Source organism: Eucyclogobius newberryi, unplaced genomic scaffold, assembly GCF_026437365.1.
Source record: "Eucyclogobius newberryi isolate DKJ021-1_F unplaced genomic scaffold, fEucNew1.0.hap1 SCAF_97, whole genome shotgun sequence".
In the NCBI taxonomy this organism is placed as follows: Eukaryota; Metazoa; Chordata; class Actinopteri; order Gobiiformes; family Gobiidae; genus Eucyclogobius; species Eucyclogobius newberryi.
Genome location: NW_027316540.1, coordinates 40,996 through 67,605, shown reverse-complemented (window position 1 = coordinate 67,605; position 26,610 = coordinate 40,996). Strand labels below are relative to the sequence as shown.

Below are 26,610 nucleotides of genomic sequence, written 5' to 3'. Positions count from 1 at the left end.
AAGCTCTAGTACGCTGGGGTTCTACACTGACACCTGGTGGAAGCAAACTCTTAATACAAGACATGTTTTATGCCATGTAGTACAACAACAAAAAACTAACTGTGTATCTTCTTTATATTAAGGCTAAATTATATACATTTTGGGATACTGCATAATAGGACTATTGAGTAGCAGTATGTTTGAAGTGCAGCTGCATTTACCTGAGCATTGGTCTTGGAGGAGGCGGCGGCTCGTCCAGCTCCTCATAGCGCTTGGCTTTGCGCGTCACCTGTTTGTAGATGTTACGTGCGGTCACTCCCACCCACAGAGCCGTCGCCAGCGTTGAATAGTGCAGCAAGATGCCCACCTAAAAAGTAGTTTATAATTGACTTAAAGGTGGTATGGACAATTTTTTTCAGCAAATTTTTTATCATATTTCCTCGTGGCGTGTATAAATCATTTGTCCTGCCACGTATCAATCATAAAACGCACCTACCGCTCACCTGCAGCCGCGTGCAGTTCGTGCCCACGTTTCCGCGTGCATAAGCGCATGGATCTATCATAATATAGTTCCCTCAGTGTACGGGGCAAAATGAAGACGGAGAAAGACAGTTCGAGCTGACGCAGAAGTGGACAGAAATCTACGGGAGACGAGCAATGCGATGCGCTCCGTTGCGCTAATAAACAAACGCACGTGTGTGTTGCATCAGTCCACACGGGGGAGGGCGCATGCGCACTTCCGCCTGCGTTCTCAAATCGCCGAAAAAATTGTCCATACCGCCTTTAACCATATGCAATACCGTCATATTCATGTGCAATTACTGTCATACTCACACACAATCAATGTCATATTCATGTGCATATAACTGATGTAAATAAGAGTGTTTACCTTACCATTATTATTATTATTTGTCTTATGCCAGCAATTTTTATTATTATTATTTTATCTTTATTTTTATCTTCTTCCCTCCATTCCCTATTATGAGAGAACCTGTTTACAGGAGTTTTGTTAATTCCTATAAGTTATCTGTCTTTTCCCCCTGTATCTACCTGCGTTGTAACACCAAAATTCGCCCATGTGTGGACATTAAAGGATTATCTTATCTTATTTTATCTTATTATTTGAATATTTAGTCATGCATTGCAAGTACAATTCTGACAAACAAGTGAATTGCTTTGCTCTATCTGTTTGAACACAGGAATGTTGGATAATGGTAACAAATAAATAATACATCACAGTGAAACAGCATCGCCTCAAAGCACGGGAGCGACCCAATATATCGGTGCGAGCATCTTTAAGATGGAGGAGTGAGTTTAGCCAAAGGGAAGTCTAAAAAGTTTTCCTTCTAAATCTCACTTCCTTTCTCGGTTGAACTTTGGAGCTTAAGGCATGACACTCACCGCTTGACAGACGCTCGCGTGGGCCGTCTGGTTGATGCCTCCTATGAACACGCCGCAGGTGAGAGCGATGTGCAGGCAGAGGTTGACCAGCATGTGCCAGGATTTTTTGCTCACTCGAACTGACCTGAAGGAATGGATTAAAACTATTAAGAAATGAGATGGACCCCAAAGACAATCAGGAATCAAACGGACGAAAAATACTGCAATGCAAGTGGAGGAAGGTAAAGCGGTGTTTCTTACTTGTGGTGGTAGATGTAGCTGATTATAATTGTGAGCAGGCAGAGGAGGAGGATGACCGATGTGGCGTAGCTGACTGGGTGCAGCTGGATGCTCGGAGTGGAATAATCCATCTTGTTAAGGTCCTGGAAACATATGTCATGGTTAAGCATATGATTCTCAATTTTTTCCCCCCTGCCAAACATTAGCGCTTCGTACCAAAACTAACAGATTTACGTCAGGAATAAACAGGCCGTTGTGTTCGTTCACATTTTGAACGAGCGCTGGGCAGTTCGTTCCATTTTAATCTGAAATGAAATTTTATCGTTTGAACATTGTGCGTGTTCGCTTGGTGCTTTTGAATGAACAGCTCTACAGCCAAATCTGTGAGTAAATGCACATACCGTATTTTCCGGACTATAAGTCGTACCTTTTTTCATAGTTTTGGCCTGGGTGCGACTTATACTTATATTTATACTTACACTTCGACTTATGTTTTTTTCTTCTCTGTTATGCATTTTTTGGCTGGCGCGACTTATACTCCAGTGCGACTTATAGTCCGGAAAATACGGTAATTGCTCAAATTGTGGACTAGTTGGGCAATGGAGTGGGAAGCATTCGTTTATTCTTTAAGTTAAGGTTTATTACCACCTGCCATGTCTTTGTTCTTCAATATTAATCACATTTACACGGCGTAAAGTCTGAAATAACAATTACCATTAAGAGGCCGTAGTTGCCGAGGGAGTTGCAGGAGATGGTGGTGAAGTTGTCGTGGTGCCCCAGTATCCTGCAGCCTTCGCTCTGCCATCCGCCCTGGCCTCCGCCCAGACTGTAGTTCCACTGGGCGGAGACGGGATCCGATCCACGGGCAAGACGCCTCAGGGTGATGTTCACGGGAGTGCGCAGGTTACGAAGCGACGCACCGTCTAGGAATAAACGCGGGAAAGAACGGGAAGAAATGACTATTCTGTAATGATCAAAATGGCTAGAATGAACTTTTTTCAATGGATGTTTTTGTATTATTATTGGGGAAATATGTGTCAGTGGAATATGATGTTTGAACTGCAATTACTCGATGCACAGATAGTCTTGTAACAGTATTTTTTTCTTAATCTAGTTTGTTAAAAATTACTCTAAAAAGAAGCTCAAACTAAAATTAGCAAGATAAAAACAACAAAAATCATGACAAACACTGAACACCCTGAACACGTGCAATACTTGACTGACTTAATCATGTGCAATACGTCATATTCATGTGCAATACTGAATTACCCATGTGCAACACTGACTTAACCATGTGCAATACTGACTTAACCATGTGCAATACCGTCATATTCATGTGCAATTACTGTCGTACTCACGAGCAATTAAGGCCATATTCATGTGCATACAACTGATGTAAATGCACTTGTTTGTACTGATGTTTTGTTTACTTACCATTAGTATTAGTATTATTTAGTCTTATGCTAGCTATTTTTACTTTACTTTATTTTATTATTATTTAATCAAATTTTTATCTTTATATTTTATTTATTTATTTTCCTCCATTCCCTTTTAAGATATGAGAGGAGTGTTGTTAAGAGTTTATTGTTTTGTTTCTAAGAGTTCTTCTATTAAGAGTGTTTTTTTTTTTAACTTCCTATAAGTTATCTGTCCTTTCCCTCTGTATCTACTGCGTTGTAACAACAACATTTCCCCATGTGTGGACAATAAAGGAATATCTTAAACAGTACTGTACAGAGGAAAACACTGAAGAAAACAAAACGGCTCACCAATCACGGCCATGATGACGGGCGTGGTCACGGTCCTCCTCTTCCCGCCGTCAGCGAGTTGAGACGAGTTTCCAGTGGACGGGAAGAATTTACCATTTCGGAATCCCAGAAGATACAGTTTGTAAACCGTGTCCTCTGGCTGCAGCGGGGGGGCGGCCTGAGCCAGAAGGGACTGGGGAAGCTGCAGCGACGCCTCTATGACCGTGCTCTGTGAAAAATACATTCAGTTCATCGTACTTTTAACATGAATAAACAGACGTAACGTGATATGGGAAGGACGTTTCTCTCACCTTGTAGAGGATGCTGGAAAATGAGCTGGTGGTGTTGCATTTGAAGGTGAGCTGGCGGTCCTGGCCGGGGGTGCGTTCAGGGCTCGGCCTCTGGAACAACATGCAGGTCATGCCGTTCCACTCATTCAGCCTGACAGCGTGAGCCTCCATGGCGATATTTAAAGAGGTCTGGAATATACAAATAGTATACTTTTTATTCTTACACGACAGACGCTTTCTTGGAGTTAAAATGGCTTGAATATTCATCTCATTTTCAGTAGTTTTGCTTTGTTTTGGAGGTAAAAGAATGAGTAATACTGTAATAAGTAGTAGAGTGGGCAAAAATCAAATACTAAAACACGTATCAAAACTAGATTCTCATTTGAACATGTATTTATGCTTTATAAATATACATATATGAAGTTTACAGGACAAAATTTGACCTTTCCTGAATAGTTTAAAAATGATCTTGAGCTTTATCAGAACTAGTATAAGAGCAAATGGAAACATGTTATTATTTTATTTTAGTTGAATTATAAAAAAGTAATATACCCAGAAGGAAAAAAATGAAAAAAATCTAAATATTCAAAACAAAGACCAATTTCAACCAAAAAAGCAGCTTAAAAAGACCATTTGTTGCTTACAAGTGAGAAAGCTTGAGCTGTTGCCAGGCGATGCACTGCGATCTTCTGGATGCAGGTGATGATGCGAGAGCAGGCATGGGCTTCACGCTGGGCCATCCACAGCACCTTCTCATCCGCCAGCATCAAGTTACTCGCCATGCTCAACATCACCTCCCCCAGCTAAAGACGGAGCAAAGAAGTGTCAGACAAGGGACCAGAAACCTCTTGAACAATAGTCAACACTGGGAAAACAAGATTGCAGACTAATGAGAGCAATAAACTGCCGTAAATCTGCATTAAATATGGTGGATTCAGAGTTGTCAGATCACCCTCTATACTTTATTTTCATTGTGGAGTAGTCACATACTAAACTGAATGAGAAACTTTATATTCCTAAACCTCTACAGCGATTATCCAACAATAAAACATGAAAAAATAAATCCCATTTCCAAGTGTTCAGCCCCAAAACACAAACTGCAGAACACTCCAATTTCTCCCATTATTGAATCTTAAATATGATTTAAAAAAGTACTTACATCTTTGAATTTCTCAACAAACTTCCCAATCTTCTCAATCATCTCAGCAACAAAGATAATATCCATCTTGTCTGAATAGTTGGCCGCCTCAACCGTGTAGACCAACAAACGCCGAGCACTTGGGACCACAGTGCTTTCATTGAGAGGAATCTTAAAAAAACAATAACAAAACCGCTTTAAGCCCAAAACAATGCACGTTTCCTCCTGATGAACGCTCTGGTCTGAATCACACACCTGGTTGATGACGTGCAGAAACCTCGTGACGTCTTTCTGAAACTGGCATTGGGAGTAGTCCTCCTCCGCCCACTGTCCGTCCCTGCTGCAGTAACGCCAGGCGCGCTGGTCCTCGGAGCTGCTGTATGTGGATGAAGACTGTCTGCTGCACGGGAGGTACGCTCTGATCCCCGCCAGAGTGCGAGGCCACCTAGAAGAGAGAATAAGATCAAATAAAAATGTTTAGAAGCACAAAATTCTTAGCATGAACTCAGCATTCATGTGCATATAACTGATGAGAATAGAGTGTTCATTTTTCCATTATTATTAGTATTATCTACGCTAGCTGTTCATTTCATTTCATTTCATTTCATTTCATATTCTATTCTATTCTATTCTATTCTATTCTTTTTTATTCTTTTCTATTTTATTTTATTTTATTTTATTTTATTCTATTTTATTTTATTTTATTCTATTCTATTCTATTTTAATCTTTATTTATTTTCCCCCTCCATCCCTTGTTGGGAAATGGGAGGTTTTGTCTATACGAGTTTTTGTTTATAAGAGTTCTTCTATTGAGAGTGTTTTTAAACTTCCTATAAGTTATCTGCTCTTTTCCTCTGTATCTACCTGCGTTGCAACAATGGAATTTCCCCATGTGTGGACAATAAAGGATTATCTAATATCTTAAAATCTTTACAGAACTACAATGCAATTACACAATACGACCACAAGAGGGTAGTAGTTACAAAGGCGATGCTGCTGTAGACCATGCTGCAAGTAGAAATGTGTTCAAACCATGACTAAAGTAGAGAGCACTCACCTAAAGTCCCCCTTGTTGTTGGAGACTCGTTCAGGAGTGCAGTATTTGGCTGTCGTTTCTAAAACCACAATGTGGACGGTCCGGGTGGTGTTGCCTCGGCTTGTCCAGACGCGACACTCCCAGTTCCCAGTGAAACCAGGATGGATGTTTGAAATGGTTAAGGCACTGGTGGAGGAAGAACAACTGAATGAATCCATGTGTGTCGTGATAATCAGTCACTTACATTGACTTCTAGTGAATGAATGAAATGAAATGAAAGCTGGGACAGTATTTTTGGGGCTCAACATATTGTGTGTACTTTTACAAGGAAACATTTTGGACATTTATTAACATTTGAGCTCAAGAGGGTCTATAATTTCACAAATAATGTATAATGCACTATTGATACAAACTAATAACTATGTGTTTTTGTGATATTGTTCATTAAACAGGTTTAATGGCATTATCCTGCATTTGTTTGTTTTATTGTCAGTATCATAAAGTAGTTTAAACATTATTGTGTATTGTTTTGCAGTTATACATCAGTGGTGATTATGATATTAAGACTTTGAATATTATATTGGATGGATGGAATAGTTGAAATCACAAAAAAACTTGAAATTATCTAAAGAATAGGAGAAAGTTCTGATAAACTTTCAATGCCCAATCAGCACTGGTTATGGATATTGGGAATTAGGGAATCAATTTGGTTATGTGATCATTTTCAAACCTTTTTCATACTTATTTAAACCCCGTCTTGTGCGTTACTCTTGAACATCCTGTACCTTGCGATGAGAGAGCAGTTCTGGACCATGCGCTTCTCGATGACGATGCCCTGCGCGGCGTCCGGCTTGACCATGCGCCCGTTCTGGTACCACAGCACCTGCATGTCCTCGGCCACAAACGAGGCCTGGCACTGGAACGGCAGGCTGTCCCCCTGGAAGACCACCTGCCGCTGGGACGGGGTGAGCTGGAAGGAGGGCAGCTCGAGAGGCGCATCTGAGCAAAGCAAAAGGAATGTGGTCACTATATTTGGAGATGTGATTAAACCAGGTATGTGACACAACGGAATGGGATCTTCCTTTTGGAGACGCGGTGGAGAGAAACTACTGGGTTTTGGAAAAGTAAAGTTGTAGGTATCGAGTAGTAAATGTACAGCAGTAGTTGATTTAGGTGTTTTAGCAATTATTTCTGACAACATTTTGATTACAATGAATGCATTTTCACCAAAACGTTTCATGTAGTAGCTGTAATATTCACTGTGACTGGAGAAAACAAAAGAATAGACGCAAACTCAAACTGGTAATGCCTTTAACTGTCATTATTGTGAACTACAGCTGCACAATTTTGGGAAAATCAATCGAATTATGATTTTTCTGAGAGGTTTTGCAAATGGGATTAGATCTGTGATGTTTAAAAAGTAGGACTTTGTACAGCATGTTCATTGTAAACAACAACAGGCTTTGTGTTACATTGTTCCATTGTTGTTGACGGTCTTTTTTGTCTAAAAATGTAAAAAGCCCAACTAAGGACGGACAACGAGAAGTAGTCCCGGCTAAAATGTTGTAACCCTAAACCCGAACCCATGAAACACACTTGTCCCCCAGGCTTTTAGATGGAGACCTGTCTTCCCGTATTTTGGACGGGGTATTTTAAAATGTGGACGGGCATTTTCGAGTGTAGGGACGGCCATTTTAGTAATAAATCTTAGAAAAAAAGGGAATATTATCATTCAATCGGGTATTGGCAATAGTCCGCAATTGAGTTTACCGTTTACAAGTGAAAATGTGCATGCTGCGCGCTGATTGGTCAACGAACTTTGTGTACTTGGCTCTGATTGGCTGCCGAGCCGTGGTCCAAAGCTACTCGTTTTTTCACCTAGTCGGGCCTTGTACCTCAAACAAAAGTATTTGGACAGGGTGTTTTCAAATCCTATCTAAAAGCCTGTTGTCCCCATCACATAAACCTAAATGAATAAATAAAGAAATATCTGAGACTAATATATGAACTTTAAATTAATACAAGATTCTTACTCGCTATAAAAAGACAGGATATTTTTCTCTTTGCGGAGGACATTCTATTATCTAAGTAATTGCAGCCTTTGCAAGTTGATAATTGCTCCAACACAAATAGCCATTTTGAATCGATTGTAACAGATTGCGCAGCCACACTGTGAACACCTCCGCTTCACATTTTGTGTGTGAACGAATCAATATAGTCATTGTTATCAGAAAAATCCAGCTTTTGTCGAGACGTGTTCACTTCACAACTACCGTAAGTATCCGGAGCTTGCACTTAGGAGATGGTGGAACAACTTAAAAAATGGTGCTTGTATTTGAAGGCCATTTATCGCTTCTCTGTTGTCGCTGTGTGCGTTTCATAATCCTGTGGTGTGATGAGTGCCGGGAGGATGATAAGACGTGAGCGAGTATAAACACACGGCTGGTCTGGCCCGAGCAGCCCCTCTCCTTATCTCTAGTGTCACTGCACAAGCCCCTGTTCCCCAAACACGAGGCGCACTGATACTAACAGAAAAATTAAAGAGCCAGCGCTGGCTTTAACAATCTGTGTCAAAGCTAAACGCTGCCACACTTTAGCCTGTCAGAACTGTGTAAACTGTGTAAACTTTAGACCCATACAAAGTAACATTTGTACACTTTCATCACAGTTGTGGAGACAGTCGATATAGCTGTAGTTGGAAATTATAACAGAGCAAATTTAATTTTTTTTCTAATTGCGATTACATTTGTGTTTTGTGATTAAAAAGTAGGATTCGGTTCAGACTGCACATTGTAAACAACTCCAGGAGCCTTAATATTTGAGAAAAAGACTCAAATATGAACTCATGAACGAAACAACACAAGACTCACATACAGTTTGTTCTTTGCAGAGACATTATTTAGCTAAAATAAACAGTTACAGTCTTGACAAATGTATAAGTGCGCCGACTCCAACTGCGATTTCAAGTCGACTGCGATGGGCAGACTGAGACCAAACACGAAACACCTCATCTAGCATAACTAGCCAACTAATAATTAAACCAAAGCTAACTAATGAGGACGGAGATTTATTCAAGTGTTTTTTCAGAGTTAGTTATCATGTATTATAAAACATACTTGCAGCGCTGGAGACATGTTTAGTGTCTCCCGCCTTCCTTCTGCCAGTACTGCCCTCCCTTTGATCAAACCACTTCCTGTTTACCATAATATACTCTGCCCTTCATCCTGATGTAGTTTCATAATTCACAATCGTACACATTATACTAAAGTAAGTCCATAAATGTGCACTGTGAGAAATCTCTGGTGGTGGCTCTGGTTTTCCACCTGCTTGTTACTGGAATGATCCACAGTGCGGCACTAAACTTAGATCTCAGTGGAGCCATGGGCAAAGTTACAGGTGAGATCTGTGGAGAGGTGACTACGCCGTCAAGGTTTAGATAGATATCTGGATATACACATTTAATGTCATACTGTGGACATTCTAGGCAAAGCAATAATACCTGCATGGAGACGAGCAGGTGCTGGACCCTCCTTTAGAAAGGTTATGCACCTTTAAAGTGCCTCTGACAGGTTGGACCACTTATGCAACTAAAATGCAGTTAAGATAAATATATTTTGAATTTAACTAAATATTATAAGAATTTTATCCTAGAATATCACATTTTCTAGGTTTATAATTTCACTTCCTGTTTGTAATTGATGACATCACACCAGGAAATTACCCAGCAAATTGGGCAAAAAACTCATCTAATGTCAAAAAAAGTTTAGTTTGACAAATAAACATATGAGAGACGCTTTATTTTGTTGAATTACTTTTAGAGAGTCAATGTAAATTAAGCATTAACTCGAAAATGAAGAACGAGTATCCCTAGTGTGATGTCACTTCCTGTCATTTTCTACAGATTTTTCAACATTTTCTCCAAAAAATACCTACTTGATTGGTGTAAAACTATAGTGCATACATCCAACAGGGATAAATACACCGTAAAAACCCCCATATCATGTCCCTACCGCAGGTCAGGAGCTCAGGCCTCGTGGAGGTCATGGTCTGGCCCTGGAGCGACTGCGGGTAGGAGCACTTTGTACTTTTGACGACCACGTTTCGGTCCTTGATCCAGCGCAGCAGCCACAGAAGGTTGCAGTCGCACAGCAGGTACGGCGTCTGAAACTCCCTGAGAAGTGACGGATGAGAGAGAGACAAAAGGTGAGAAGGAAGACTTCATCATTCCACCGCCGTGATGTCAGCGCTCAGCGGGTCGTCTCCCCATCAAACTTACAGCGACTTCAAAGACAACAGGCTGTCGAAGGTCCCCTGAGCCAGCGACGAAAACATGTTCCCTGAAAGATTCCTGTCAAAATAAAAGACAGAAGACATATTTATAAATACTTCACATGAACATACACGCATCTGTATATTGTCTCTCGTATTATGCATTTGTTTTACACGTTAATTCAACTGTTGTTATAGTTTGTCCAAGTCTAATAAGTTATAATAATCACAATAATCATCAAATAATCACTGTATTTGCATTATTGTGATGTCCTTTGTGTACTGTTCATAACAACGTACGCCCCTGACCAACAAAAATATGATGAATATGTATAAATCCCATTCTAAAAAGTTGTATGTAAAGTGAGAAAGAAAGTAAACAAATGGTTATATCATTAAACTGCATCATATTCATTGATCAAACATGATTAAATATTGTACAAAAACATTTAAATCAAGCCAAAAAAAGGGCTACTTGCAATGTTTAATGTGCCGTCTAACTAAACTGTTGCAAATAGTCTGTGTGTGTTTGTGTTTCTACAGTCAAATCTTAGTTAAACTCATCACCGTCAACAGCAGAAATGATTTGACAATAAAGTGTTACTTACAGTCGAACCAGATTGTTGAGTCCTTTAAAAATGTCCACGTTTAGACACCCGATGCTGTTGTTTGACAAGTCTCTGTAAGACACGATATGTTTTCATTACTTTACAGCCTTACGATATGTCACACGACTCATTTATACCCATATCCAGCCAAACGTTTTACTAAAAGAAAACAGATTTGCTGTAGACGGCTTGTGTAAGTTTGACTGGAGCTGGAACGAAAGCCAAAAAGCAAGTCAGTCGACAGCTCTGCAACTTTCAAGGTGATTTTGTCTGGTTTGTGTGGCCCTCTGGGGATGCCGTACTTCAAAGACAAAGTGCAACATAAACAGGACGAGATTAATCTACTCTTTGCATTGTCAGAAGTCGAAGCGCTCCTCCCGTTTGTTAGACCCGGCATGAAGCTAAAGTTTCCCTGACGTTTCATGAAAAATCACATGAGGTTTTAGGCCTTAAATGGAAACGACCGCAGAAGAGTGCAAACATTTAGCTTCAAATATCCACTGGAGGATTCTTTTTGCCCCTCTCCGTCACAAGTCGCGGCTAATCTCGTTTTAATTTCCTAACTGCGACTACCCTGGATGTTAATAAAACTTGTCTAACTTAATTAAAAGTTGCGGGGTGTCCAATTTCAGCCCAAAAATACCTTAATAAAAGCTGTAAATGATAGCCTTTTCAGAATGAGCTAATCGCTTCAAAGTGCCAAGTGAGGAAACTAGAGGCGGTCTGGAATGACACATCATTACCTCAGCCGTCCCGCGGTAATGCAGAAACAGGATCGCTACGCAAAAAAAACCTTCACCTGGAAAATGTCTCCGAAGCATATGCTAACGCTCGAGCATTTATGTAATTATCAGCGCATGGGTCTTATAGCAGCAGCTGGGGGGAGACCACTTTGGAGGAAGACGTAGAAGAAGAAGATGGAACGTTATAATTTGCAAGAGCACTGTGTGTGGGATAAAGAAGTGAAGGGTAAACCAAGGACCCCCTCTTTACACGGGAATCTAATAGCACATTTAAAGCAAACATGTATGGGCTGGATTAGACATTTTGGAGACAGATTTTGGAGCTCCTGTCCTCAGTCCGCTGAGAGACACTTTGGCAGTTTTTTGGCACGTCTTTTGTTTCATGGGGAGGTTCGTTTGTGCAGAGGTTGTGAGAAATCTGTGTGTTGCTCAAAGTCAATTCTCTGGATGTATTTGGCCTTTTAATGTAAGTAGTGCTCGGTTACATTAACTACCGTATTTTCCGGACTATAAGTCGCACCAGCTCAAAAAATGCGTAATGGAGAAGAAAAAATCATATATAAGTCGCACTGGAGGATGAAATGCGGTTGCAAGTGTGAAAATAACAAATAATATCACATATAAGTCGCTCCGGAGTAGAAGTAGAAGTTGAAGTCGAACCCTGGCCAAAACTAGTGCGACTTATAGTCCAGAAAATACGGTATTTCAAGAAATGTTCTGACTTTTTCATACTTTTACTTCTTCTCGAGTAATATTTTCTGTGAAGTAAAAGCGTAAAACTGTCGATTCCCCGTCCCACCGTGATCTACAAGTGACAGCGTCGACAATATGCGACAAAAAGATCAAGTTAAAAAAACACCCCCATAATCCCCATTAGCACCGCCCACATTTTCCCATCTGCTTATTCTTCAGAGCGTGTCGGACTCAAACACTTTGAAAACGCTTATTCTAAAACATCTCTTCTCGCAAAAGGCGCAGAGCGGAGGGCAGCGCTCCAGTTGTTGTCGGAGTGTCCAGACTTCGGGACACGAGGCAAAAATAGCGTGATGTGATTAGATTCCTGCAAGGGACGATTCAGCTGTTTAGGGAATGGGAAGTCAAAAGGGTGAGAACCGAGACACGGCGCTATATTTTAACATTGACCGCTTAGTTTATCATGTCAATAGTAAAGTTAATTAGAAATCTATGCAAAAATGGTTCTATTATGTACAATAAAGCCTTAGACAAACTGTGTCAGCCATTGATTATTCATGGTTAAAGGTTATATACATTTTTGCCTGTTATATAGTGATACTCTAAGACACCTGTGGATCTTCATCATAATACATTTTGCACATTTTAAATTGCAATGCTGCTCTAAAACAAGTTTTTTCCACCTGTCCCGTTGCAGTGTGTCATCGTAAACACCTTCATGACTAAGTGTCCCGCTGACGGACCATGCAGACTTAAATGTGACGCTGCTGAATCCTACGTATCACTGATTAATGAAGGGATAAACAACAGTATTTAATCATGGTATATTCATAGGCCTCAGATAACGCGAGCTAGATACATTGTTTGTTTGTTAGCTAAGCGGATAACTTTTGATGAGATCCTTTGTGTATATTTGCTGTCAGGATTCCTTCATTGTCTCCTTTGCTCGTCGTCTTTTCTGCGCACGCCTTTCAGAGACACAACCTTTACATTTACACAAACAGGGGATCTGTCCATGAAATATTAGTTTAACACTGCAAAGAAATGTATGTTGGCAATTGTGGTGGTAGTAAAAGCGACAACAGGAAGAACAGAAAAGCATCGTCTGTTGTACCGGTGATCACAAAAGAAAATGGGCTCAATGTATAACCAATATTGAAAGAATGATTAATAAAAATACAAAAAGTTTTGGACAATCTGATAATCTTGATATTATGTGGCCTAATACTAGTTGATAAAGAGCATTGAAAAACAATTCACAACTTGGGCCTCAAGACTCCTGCCATGGCCACAATAAATGGATACCTTTGGAACATACATTTGGTGGCGGTTAATTGTACCATTATGATTATTTTTCATTATTTCTATCATAATTATTTATTTATGTATTTGTCCAACTCTCTGGTCTTATTTCTTGTTTTTATTTGTATGTTTCTCAAACTATTCACAAAAGGTTTTCAAACAATTCACAAAATAAAATGTTTTTTTTTCCAGTATTGATGCCTGACAGTTAAAATGAGTATCTAGTTTCAGTACAAGTTTTAGAATTTTTTTATTTTTATTTTTTAAACGCCAACTGTGTTATTAACTTGCACTTTATTAAGGAGGAAAAGTTTCACAAGTTCAGCGTCTACTTCAGCACAAACTTGAGTACTTCTTCCCACTCAGATGTATGGACAGACTTGAGTGTGGCATGAATACAAGACGAGGGGGAAGGTTGGAGCCAACGATCTGACTGCGTTTTCCCTCCACTCCCCTGCAGTCGCCACGCTCCAGTTTATGTTGGCACGCTCTGATGATTCCGATTCATACTATGTTCCTGCTCTCTTCCACAATTATCTATAGTTTCTGGTCCCCCCACGTGCTTCTAAATTCAAAACCGGGCTTTCCAAAACGATCAGCAAATATGTCCAGAGACTAAGTATATTCCAGTCTTTTTTTGTGTTTTTTTGTGGCGCGTGAATGTACATAGGGCTTCATGGTGTCTGCTGTGGTCCCTGGCACTGGTCCAGACAAAACAAGGCGGTAGAAATAGATTGGTGTGAGACTGACTGTGCTCTCTTATGGACACTGGATACAAGCTAAACTGGTGTAAGGATGGAGCGACAACTGCTTTACATACAATCATAAGTGAGAGTTAATTAGCAAAATGATAAAGGTAATCCCAAACTTCATAATGCTACTTCTATAAGTCGCACCGGAGTAGAAGTCGCATGTTTTGGGGAAATGTATTTGATAAAATCCAAGACCAAGAACAGACATTTAATCTTGAAATGCAATTTAAAATAATAACAGTTTAGAGAACATGGTGAATAGGTGTCCGTATGCTAACGCTAACACCTTCAGCTACATGAGGCACAGACAGAACTGTGGTAAGTGTCTGGTATGTTAACGTAACATATGAACAGTTATTCAGATAACTATAGCATAAAGAACATGCTAACAAGTTTACCAAAGCATCAGTATTACCCCAAATCACTAAATCCATTGAATTCTTCTTCCTCTGTGTCACTTCTAAACAACTCCACAAACTCCAGAGGAAGAGGAAGTGCTGATCCTTCTTCTGGGTCGCTTAGAGCCTAGTGCGCCCTCTTGTGTTTGTCCGTGTGAAAATAACGAATAATATCACATATAAATCGACCTGGAGAATAAGTCGCATCTCGGCTAAAACTATGAAAAAAGGTGCAACTTATAGTCCAAAAAATACGGTAAACTGTAAACCACAGCAAATACAGTTTGCTGTAAAATGAATAATTACTAGTGAACAATTAAAATGGGGTAAAGAAAGGTAAAGCAAAAAGCACGTATGAAATGAAACGGCCACTTTTCAGCTCAGAAGAGTCGAGAAGCAAATTACCGCACAATCATTTTGAATTTGCAAACCTACTATTAAAAAAGCAGCTTTAGTCACTAAATTTCAGGCAATTAGCTTCTCAGTAATGAGAGTGCATACTTAACATAGTGTGATGGAAGAATTTGGATCCGTGCGATGTATTAAATTGGTTTGAAAAGTCCCTGTGAAGCTCGCGTGCAAAGGCTGAGTGTACAAAGAGATTCAGAAGTCACATTAAGAGAGCCAGGAAAGCTGCAGAGGCCTTAATACACTTACAGTCTTTTGAGTGATGCCAATCCAAGGAAAGCGCCTGGTTCGATGTGACTGATCATGTTACTCCGCAGGTCTCTGTCAGAAGAAAGAAGTAAAGGTTTAGGTTCATCTTGGGGGTTTAATAAAGCATAAATATGGGAAAACCCTGCTCTCTAAACACATTCAAATTCACAAGTCACAGAATCAAGAACATTTTAAATCACACTTAAACATGTGTCTGTGTGTGCATATTATATTATATGTATATTGTAGCACAACTTGTGTATTTTTGCTCTCTTCTTAAAAAAAGTACACTATGCAACTTTTTTGTCTCACGTTTGTCTCTTGTAGAATTATGTAATAACTTCTATCTCACATTCATTCAATTTATTCTGTGTTTTTATTGCTTAGAAAATATATATTTTTTACTGTAAACTGGATGCATCCTCACAGAACTGACCTGTGGCTTGACATGGTAGTATCGGTTGTAGTTAAGTTTAAGTTCTTAACGGTAAGATTTAAGTTTTAGTTATAATTTTACCTTTATTTTTACAGCATTATTTTCTACATTTCTTGCTCTTTTCGTGGCAACACTGAAAATAAAGATTCTCTACTCTTAATGTCACACTGTGGAACCTTCCAGGCAAAGCCATAACATCTCATTTCAAGACAAAGTGGTGAACCCTCCATCAGAAAAGTTAAATAATCCACCATAAAAAGCTAAAAAAACAATGACAAACCCATTAATCTCTCTATACACTACCTAGATATATCTCAACAGACATCAAACCATTATGATGACGTTTACATACATATAAAAGCTATAGTAATTAACAAAATATGGTGCTTGTATCAGTACGATGAAACCCATCAACATTCAATATAATGCACTAAGCCCTATTATACAACCCAACATTCTCCCAGAACCAATTGAAAAGAAGTGGCCTTTGATATCTCAGCCTATTTGAAGGAGGATTTATGTGCACACGCCCACAGAGACACACAAACACGCGACCCGTCTCCCCCCGCGGGTTCAAAGGATCGCCGTCGCAGGATTCCTGTGGCGCTCACCTGCGCTGGCACTGCCTAGTCACTCATTACACTCCAGTCCAAGAGGCTTTCTGAACCACCTGAACCCACACAAAGCCTTCAGCGTAACTCTGCCCGTTTGATGTGGACGAGCTGTCATCTCGGCGCGGCTACAGAGAACGCAGGCAGGAATCTATTTGCTGGTCGGGACTTTTGATGTGCGCAACCCCGATGAGAGAGGAATGAGGTGGCAGGGCAGAGAAAATTGTCCCTAAGAAGATTCAGCGAGAGCTACTTTTAGAGTGTTTATTAGGAGCGCAAACGTTTGGGTTGGGGCTTGTGGGGCTATTTTTATTCACGCTTCCAAAGAGGTTAGGTTCAGTATTGTTGTTTGTCCGAGGAATGAGATTGACACGTATAAAAGGGCCGTATGGGTGGAACTTGGAACTGTATACTGAATATGGGCCACGATGACTCAATATTTAGGCCCAAATCCAGCCCGATGTTTTTAAAAAAGGATTAAAGACCTACCCTTTTATTTGATTTTGCTTTGTGGCACTGTGGGATTTGAGGTGACATGTACAGTGCAATATAAATAACACATTCATCATTGTCATCACAAGGGCATGTAATGATAACTGACTAAATATTAAAAATCATTTATCGTGCCAGTCTATTTTCACGTCAAATAGCACTGACTTAATATTGGTCTTGTTTATGTATACGAAACCTAGAGTTAAAAAAGTATAAGCTGTATATAATGAGATCCCATATGAGCACACGCGTAAAAAAAAAGATAAATTTTCTTGCCTTAATTGCCAGCACAACACCACATAAAGCCTACTCAGTAACAATAATGATAGAAAAGTATTTTGCAAACATCATATAACTGCGTGTGTTTTGCGGGGGCAGCCATTTTAGCAATTATAGCAATGGCCTGACACATATGAACACAAACACAATGTTAGCATCCGCTTCTCTTCATTCCTATAATGACGCGGGTAAATCGAGCCTTTATTTCTTTCTGTGAACACAACATAGAAGTCAACAAGTAGATAGAAGCAATTATAGCATACAAAAAAGAAATCCACATTTACGAGTCAAGAACCAAGAGTGTGATCTAAATAAATCCCAAAATAGTGAGGCATTTTTTTTGGCGTTATTAACCTTCTTCCTAACAAATTGCCCTATTCATTGAGACGTTGCATTCTTGAGAAAGCAGACACTACAGTGGTTATACGCGCCGTGTTTTCCACAATAAGCATTCCTCTCCCGCGGTGGATTTAGCCAGGAATTAGCATGTGACAGTTGCCTCGCTCGGCTCTCCGGTTTCTATGAGCGGGATAGTGATAATGGGGATTCTGTTGTGGCTTATTTCCAAGCGGGACACCTTTGGCCCTTGACAAAACACAGCGGTCTCCACAGTTACTTTGCAATTTCACGCTGCGCTCTTGGATGGGCGTAATCGATTCTGGAGCCCCCTTTTCTCCGGCATGCAACGCTCGGCCAGCTGCTGCCTCTGTGACTGCATATAGGCGAGTCTAAATGAGGCGGTCGCTCTTTGTGGACTCGAAAAAGGGAAAAGAGCGGTGAAAGCAACAGGAAGAGGGGGGTCGGAGCCAAGATTGAGTGCATAGACTTGTGGGGAATTTTGGACTTCGGAGAGAGAGAGCGAGAGTTTGTAGTGTGATTGAAAAAGAGGAGGGGGAGGGGTGCGCAGGGACATTTTGGGGAGGGTGAGGCATTAACCCTAAAAAACACAGGCTTGACACCTCTTGGCCTTGGCCTGGAGTCATTACAATGACAAAAGTTGGCAGTCTAACAGAGCCCGGCTTCTCTTGAATGGCCGGGGAAGAGTCTATGGGCCTGATCTTGGAGGTAAACATGGTGTAAAATGTGGGATGAGTCAGATGCTTAGCCTTTCTTGTTGTGGAGAGATGAAAGCGTGAAGCTCCATTCGTATTCAGCACATGTTCCCTCTGTAGACTTGGGGAACAGTACAGATATCGGACTCATTTTAGAAGTACTTTGGACTAGGTCGGGCATGTCCAAACTACGGCCCGGGGGCCAAATGCGGCCCGTAGACCAATTTTTGTTGGCCGCTAAGTTGGCCCAACCAACAAATAGTAGTACTTTTACTGTAAAATTGGAAAAAAATCAAGCATTTTGATGTTATACCAACCTAATAATAATGTTCCAAGTCTTATGAAAGGTGTGGAGGCATCAAAACTATGTCAAATGCAAAACTTCAAATTAATCACTTTTCAAATTTGACATTGTCGGGTTGTTTGTGGCCCTTTGCTCCATATAAGTTTCAAAATGCGTCCCTCAGTGGAAACAGTTTGGACACCCCTGGACTAGGTGAAGTATCGGCGAAAGTTTCATCGCCATCGTCAGTGAGCGAACTTCAACAACAAACAAACTAGTATTTTGCTTTTGCGATATGATCAAGCACATTAAGCATTAACCTGTCATTCGTTCAAATTGAGTATTCTCCACGTTTTAAATGTTTCTAAAGCAGAAAAGTTACATAGTGCACCTTTACGAAGAAAAGGACAGTCTTTAAGAAGCACGTGACGGTTCACAAGACATCACAAACCACAACAACAGCAGCAAATCAGCGCAATTCATGTTTGTTAATCCTCCATGTGATTCTATTCCAAGGAGAATGACAGGGAATTTGCCCCTTGAATTCCATACCAATGCAGTCATGTGTTATCGTAGCCTTGAGGAAAAGCACAGCCCTTAATGCTCTGGTTATTTTATCTGCGTGAATCCTTTGGCGCTGATAAATCATCCCGTGGGCCATGTGTGCAACCAATAAGCAACTTCCCACCATGTTCATGTCGGAAGGAAGTGTGCGCGATGACAAGCCCAACCTCAAGCGGGCGTCTTGCTGAAATAACATGTTTTACTAATGCAACGAGGCTGGGCCAGACCACTGCCTTCACGCATAGTATCCCAGAATGCTGTGCTGCGATTATGTCACCAGGCAGACAAACAAAATAGCCCCCGAGGCTATACCTATAATTAGCCTGTTCCCGTGCCATCTTCAGCGCTCCTTCAGCCTGTTAAGTAGGGCCAAGTACTATTAGGAAGTGTTTTGGCCTAAATGTTCCACTGAGGGGGAGATAAATAGTCGGTACAAAAGGAAGACGGCAATTATTTTAAGGGAACATACATAGATAATGTGATTTTTTTTTCAAAGACTGGGTGAATGTTGCAAAGTTGGCTCACAGCGGAAGCGAGTATATTCTTTTGCTATTGCATTTTGTTCAATTCCAAATCAGTCATGAATGACAAGACGTATTGTACAACAATCTTTATGCAATAAAATCCATAAGAAGTTACCGTATTTTCTGGACTATAAGTCGCACCTTTTTTCATAATTTTGGCCGGGGTGCGACTTATACTTATATTTATTCTTATATACTCCCGAGCGACTTATATGTGATATTATTTGTTATTTTCACACTTGCAACCGCATTTCATACTCCAGTGCGACTTATATATGTTTTTTTATTTTATATTATGCATTTTTTGGATGGTGCGATTTATACTCCTGTGCGACTTATAGTCCGGAAAATACGGTACCATAATACATTGTTAAAAGTGAGTAGAAAAGTGATCTACGTAAATAAAAAAACTAAATATAAATACTTACAGTTTTTCCAGTGTGGACAATCCATAGAAGGAGCCATTTTTGAGTTCTTGAATCTTGTTGTTGTTCAGAATTCTGTGAAAACAAAGAACAGCAAATGCATAAGTCCTCAAATCTTAGCAGGAGACAACAGACTGAATAGCTGCTTGTGTTTTGCAGTGCAGATTGTAACATTATGTCTTTGTTTGGCTGTAATTTAGCAGTCTTTAATGTGTCATGCCACTGGGAAAAGAAGAGCTGAAATCGAGCCAGTAATGACTTGTGCAGACTGTGCTGGGCACTCAACACCAGTTAGGATATTTTTCATATGGCTACACTGTTGAAAACACTTGGTTACAGTAGGAAGGAAACTCAAGTCCAGATTTGGTCATGTCCAAATTTGAGTTTTAGTGCTTGCTTGTTAGACTAAACCAAGATTGATTACAGTCAGTCCTGTGCCACGATCTTATTAAAACAAGCGATAACTATGTGGGGAATTGAAACAACATAAAATCCACAAAAATGAGCTATATTTAAAATCTACTATGCCCTGCACAGCTGTAGAGCTCCACACCACTGTTTAATCCCCTCAGGAAAAGACTCTGGTGAGCATTTGTTGTTGGCCGGCAGCGAGGGGATGTGGTGGGTGACATACACGCTGGTGGCACCCACAAACCAGGGCCACATTGGAGTCATTATGGGGTGTTGAGCAGTTCTTTTATTACAGGGTTGGACAGCCGAGAATTGGAACTTGGCTCCCCGCTGCTTGGGGAGAGAGTGCACACAAAGCCACCACTTTGTGCATCGCCGGCGTTGGACGGACATATGGAAATGTGCAAAGCTACAAATTCTGTCACCGCCAGAAAACATATGGTTACAAATAGGGGATTTGCCCTCAAAATGATTTGGCATGACATATCTTATAGATGCATCCAATCAAAAAAGATCTCCTCGTACCATTCTCCCACACACAACCCACAAAATCCACAGGAAATATAAATAGTGATCATCAGGGTCGGCAACAGTCAAACGTATTACCGTATTTCCCGGATTACAAGTTGCTTTTTTCCTAGTTTTGGCCGGGGACTTATACTCCAGAGCGATTTATGTGTGATATTATTCGTTATTTTCACACTGGCAACCACATGTCACATGTTGATTTTTATTTTTTTTTCTATAACATATTTTGTGTGCAGCACTTTGGAGACTTTGTGTTGGTAAAATGCGCTATACAAATAAAGTTGGATTAGATTTGATTGGATTTAGTAATTTGGGGTAATACTGATGCTTTGGTAAACTTGTTAGCATGTTCTTTATGCTATAGTTATCTGAATAACTGTTCATATGTTACATTAACATACCAGACACTTACAACAGTTCTGTCTGTGCCTCATGTAGCTGAAGGTGTTAGCGTTAGCATACGTACACCTATTCACCATGTTCTCTATCTGTTATTATTTTAAATTTAATTTCAAGATTAAATGTCTGTTAAAAAAATAAATATCCCCAAAAAATACAAGTTATGTTTTTTTTTCTTCTCTACTCTGCATTTTTTGGCTGGTGCGACTTACTCCGGTGCGATTTATAGTCCGGAATATACGGTATTTACTGATGTTCCTATGATGGCCAACAGTAGTTTGAACTGACCCTCGCACTCCTTTCTATCATGGTTCAAGAGGTTCTTGACTGAATGTGAGCAACAAGTGCACTGTGCATATCTTAACTTGTGTCTCTGACGGCCATAAAAATAAATGTGTCTAATGGCATTCTCCAGGGAGTCATGAGTTCTTGACCCGTTTTCATTGCAATCCGACTTCTTTCTCTTCCAAGAACCTCCCAGTTTGCCGGGGGAGACCTCAACCAAGGGAGTCGTGTTTCTGCTCTCACTATAAAATCGGTTTAGTTTGCATCAGAACATGTGAAGTTAAAAACACATGGTGAGAAAATAAATCTATATTATTACGACATCTGTAAATGGTACTGTAAACAAATTCCGCCGTAACAGTGCCAAATACCTATGGCGTATTCGCTTCAGTTTAAATTGGGACCATTACAAATTCATCTCCTTCCCCTCTGGACATTTGTATTCTCCTTCCCCGGTCTGTCGTGTCTAACCCAAATGAGCACGTCTACACAATGTCTTGGGGCTACTCCTGAATAGACTGGGGTAGAGAGGGGCAGCCAGGGCTTATCTTGATGCATAGATAAGAGCTGTTTGAGTTCAGGCCAGGAGCGAGCTGCGGGGGAATCCTACTGTACATCCTGTCTCCTGATACACAAGCCATAAATCTCCTCGACGTTTATGGAAAAGCTCCGGGTAAAACCAGAATATCTGCTTGCAGTTGTAGCTAATAATATGAAATGTGATGACCTAGATTTCCTGCAGCTTGAAGAAGTCAGGGAATTCGACACTACGGTTCTTTTTTTTAATTTTATTTTTTTGAGTGGACGGACGCCTTCAGGGAGTCATAGTTGTGCAGAGAGGTGAACAATGCAAAATCCCCGCACACGACAACGCCAAGTAATGTTCTCTCCAAAAACTTCTGGCTTAAACAATTAAACACTATTCGCAAATATATCCCATTTTCAAAGAGGTTTTTGGTAAAATCGCATCATAAATCAAGGATTACAAGCACGCAGCAACCTTGCAATCGATTTCTCAATGCAAACTCTACTGGGAAACTTGCACTAGGCACAAAATAGCTCTTTGGCACATCACTAATAGTAAGATGTGTGATTTTTCAAGGCTTTAGAATGAAGTGACACCGGGGCAAACCGCCAAAGCAAAGTCAATCTAGCGCTGCTTACGGCACTTACTTCTGAGTTTGCGATACAAATCTATTCCCGAAGATGCAGACACTAAAGTCAGACTTTTTTAACATCTGCATTTGCTTCTTTCTCGTAAAAAGGAAATAGAAAGTCTTTCACCATGACGTCACGCATGGAAGGGTGCACAGGTATTATCACGAAATGCCACAGTGTTTCCACAAGTACGATAAAACAGATGAGAAGTAATTCATTGTTCAACCACGATGCGCTGCCTTAGCTAACGTCTCCAAAACTAAAGTACATGTCTGGGATTAAGCAGGACTCAGGGGGGCAGAGCACAACCCCGACAGGTCTGCTAAATTAAAGGCTGCGAACTGACTCGTTCTACATCTGCCGGAGGCTCGCCTTTGGGATTGTTGCCGCGTTCTGCAAACACTGCCAAACTACTTTGAAAAGCATTCCTTTTAGAGCCACGGTTTGGAAAGCAGCAAAAACAAATCCTCTTGTGGACATGCATGACAGCCAGCACCTGCGTTTTACTTGTTTGAGAATTTCAGAGACGACACTTACAGGTCAGGGAAAGTAAACAAATGAGATTATCGTCATTCCACAAGGATTTAATGCCATCTAAACATGTTTACTTGGTTTGAGGGGGGGGGGGACTGAACTCTCTAAATATTTGGTTCAGAGTGAAACATAAGCACGGATGCTTTAGTAGGGCCCCATCAACAAAAAAACATGACGACAAATCCTCCAGCTATTGCCATTGATTTGGTGATGGATCCCCAGGAGCTACACTATGTTTGCCCCATTGCACCAGACAGGATTGCCAATCGGAATTGAAGGGAGGGTCAAATGTTGTATACAATATTTGCTGGAAAATATCATTCAGAAGCACATTAAAAGCTTGTCGCTTGGTCCATTGTCCAAACAATTCACCTGAAAATGTTATTAAAATATGAAAAACTAACCAATACCAGCAAGAACATGCCTTTTTTTCAAGTTCAAGACTCCATTTGACTACTTTCTACATGTGTCAAAGTATTGAGTGACGCAAGGGAAATCCCTGCTTTCTTTCAGCGATCCAATCCCGCATCGCTTTCTCTGAGGCCAAACCACGTGCTCATCTCTGCATCGTCCAAACCAGGCGCTCATCTCTGCACCGTCCAAACCAGGCGCTCATCTCTGCACCGTCCAAACCAGGCGCTCATCTCTGCACCGTCCAAACCAGGCGCTCATCTCTGCACCGTCCAAACCAGATGCTCATCTCTGCACCGTCCAAACCAGGCGCTCATCTCTGCACCGTCCAAACCAGGCGCTCATCTCTGCACCGTCCAAACCAGGCGCTCATCTCTGCACCGTCCAAACCAGGCGCTCATCTCTGCACCGTCCAAACCAGGCGCTCATCTCTGCACCGTCCAAACCAGGCGCTCATCTCTGCACCGTCCAAACCAGGCGCTCATCTCTGCACCGTCCAAACCAGGCGCTCATCTCTGCACCGTCCAAACCAGGTGCTCCTCTGAATGCAACCGAATTACACCAAACAAATGCTAAAAGAAACACGAGCGGGGGAGCACAAAAAGCTCAACTACAATCAGTTCCTGTCTGCATGGCAATGTTGAGGGGAGCATCAACAGGTAAATAAACTTGCAACATGACCAGCACAAGACACCCACTGAATTATCCCACTAGATTATTCTTTTTCTTTTACTTGTTTTCGAATGTTGCTGGACTTGCTGGAAAATAAACCTTTCGAAACTTCCAGGATCCAATCAATGTTCTGTGCACATTCATGTTTTTCATCTAAACTTCAACTACACCTTTTTCAATTTAAAGGTTCAGACCACAAGCACGTGAAAACATAACATTGTAGTTCCATTTGCAATAGAAATCCCATCAAGGTTAATGCGAGAACTCAAGTTTATCCAACTCCAACAGAGAGGCCAGGGGCAGCTGTAAACACATTTGTGTCATTTCCTCTCAGATTACTAAGGCATGCAGTATCACTGGGAGAGAACAAATGCAGGGAATGCACTTCACTCGCTGCTGCCCGGTCAAACGTGCATCCAACATTTTGCAAAGTTGTAACCACTATTTAATGTAATTTCTCAAGATGAGTCATGTAGAAACTTGGGGTGAACCAATATCAGATCCAAGAAAATGGAAATATGTGGTTATGCTTCATATCTGGCAACAAGAAAGAGAACTACCACAGTGGTTCAGTAAGTTCAGCAAATGAGAGTATTTTTCAACACACGGATGTCATTCATGGATTATTGAAATTACAAGAAAGACCCAAGTAAAAACAGGTCCTGTGCTAGAAGATAGCAATTGACATTCACAATTAGGTTCATGAATTTTGAAAAACTATAAGGATGTGTTGACCCCATAGATAACATGCAGGAAACGGGGTAAAAGTGCAAAACAAGTACCGTATTTTCTGGACTATAAGTCGCACCGGAGTACAAGTCGCACCAGCCAAAAATAATGCATAATAGAGAAGAAAAAAAACATATATAAGTTCCATTGGAGTATGAAATGCGGTTGCAAGTGTGAAAATAACAAATAATATCACATAGAAGTCACTCCGGAGTATAAGTATATAAGTATAAATACATAAGTACAAGTCGCACCCCAGCCAAAACTATGAAAAAAGGTGCGACTTATAGTCCGGAAAATACGGTAGACTATTTTTGAAAAGCTAATCTGATCAAAATGTTGGGATAACTTTATTTAATGAGCCATTTGTTTTTTCAGGGTTCACTGGATAAAGTTTTTAACATTTTCAAAGTTCAATACGCCAACAAACTCTTCAAATCCAATTGCATTAAGTGTTCTCCTTTATTGAGTGGTTAACGCTTTAAAAATTTCTGAACGACATCAAATATTATTCAGCCCAAACTGACCACCATGTTCGAGTTCAGGGAGGTCCCGGCCACGGTCAACCCCAATCTAGAGCAAGAGGACAACCATAAAACTAGGCCTCCAGAGGGATTTACAAGCGGTAAATTAACACCCAAACAGTCCCGCCAACATAAACTGCTGCCCCAGTGCCATTCGTGTCCACAGGGAAACATAGGAGGGCCAGTGATTGAGGCGGGCTGGCTTTATCCAACAATAGATAAAGGCCAAGATGGAGACAGAGGAATCCTAAAGAGTCGCCAGTCTTTTCTCCCGAATTGCATCATCTGAACTCTGGGGGGAACTCCACCGAACAAAGAGTGAGAGGGATCAATCTTTAACCCATCACTGTCAGAGGCGCTCAGGAGGACACAATGTTGAGGCACATTAAAGGGGAAAAAGGTGGATTCCGCTCACTATTGACAAGCTACACCAAATGTAATTAAAAGGTGCACTATGTCACTTTGTGGTGAAGGGTGTACCATTGGAATGATCCACCCTACGTCATGAAACATAGCATTTATTTAGATTATTTGCAGTGTTATTGCTAAAAACAAACTAGATCTTGAGATGTGCATTCTGGCTGGGAGCAGGGTAGCCTCGCCACAGATCTGACCTGTAATTTGGCCTGGTGTCACCAAGCTGCTTGACTCCATGGTGATGGAAAAGGCTAATGCCAAGCTGCGAAACACTGCAAGCAAAGCAATAATGTCCATGGAAACCCCCCACGAGAAAAGTTACACCGTGCACGTTCTTGTTCTGTAAATGCCCTTTGGTTAAACCTGTTAAAGAGTATTTTCTGGTTTAAAATCTTGGTACCGCTAACTATTTGAACAGGAAACGCTCTAAAAAGTGTGGCAATTCTTCCGGCTTGTTTCTAAGTGGGTCAAACCTAGGCAAGAGTACAGAATACTGAAATATCTTGTGTGTGAAGCGTACCACAACAGGAAGGATACAGTTACACGAGGTCTGCCTTTACAGTGTTCCAGTGTGCAGCTGTGGGGGAATGATGGATGGCTGTCATGGCGCTGACACTAGTTTAGTTTTGTGAGAGATAGGCGC

At 40.8% G+C, this 26,610-nt stretch overlaps 1 protein-coding gene across 1 annotated transcript in view; it reads right to left on the bottom strand.

Annotated features, from left to right (window-relative positions):
• The window catches only part of adgra3 (adhesion G protein-coupled receptor A3), a 30,271-nt gene that overhangs the window by 2,433 nt on the left and 1,228 nt on the right, over positions 1–26,610 (bottom strand). Inside the window, exons 2-17 of the mRNA XM_072439575.1 lie at positions 19,903–19,974; positions 15,234–15,305; positions 10,689–10,760; positions 10,088–10,159; positions 9,822–9,982; positions 6,597–6,810; positions 5,833–5,997; positions 5,031–5,220; positions 4,797–4,946; positions 4,282–4,440; positions 3,659–3,826; positions 3,369–3,576; positions 2,314–2,522; positions 1,621–1,742; positions 1,381–1,504; positions 201–346 (exon numbers count right to left, since the gene is read on the bottom strand). Of these exons, the coding sequence (XP_072295676.1) occupies positions 201–346; positions 1,381–1,504; positions 1,621–1,742; positions 2,314–2,522; positions 3,369–3,576; positions 3,659–3,826; positions 4,282–4,440; positions 4,797–4,946; positions 5,031–5,220; positions 5,833–5,997; positions 6,597–6,810; positions 9,822–9,982; positions 10,088–10,159; positions 10,689–10,760; positions 15,234–15,305; positions 19,903–19,974 (2,304 nt within the window). The remainder of the gene's footprint in view (positions 1–200; positions 347–1,380; positions 1,505–1,620; positions 1,743–2,313; positions 2,523–3,368; positions 3,577–3,658; positions 3,827–4,281; positions 4,441–4,796; positions 4,947–5,030; positions 5,221–5,832; positions 5,998–6,596; positions 6,811–9,821; positions 9,983–10,087; positions 10,160–10,688; positions 10,761–15,233; positions 15,306–19,902; positions 19,975–26,610) is intronic.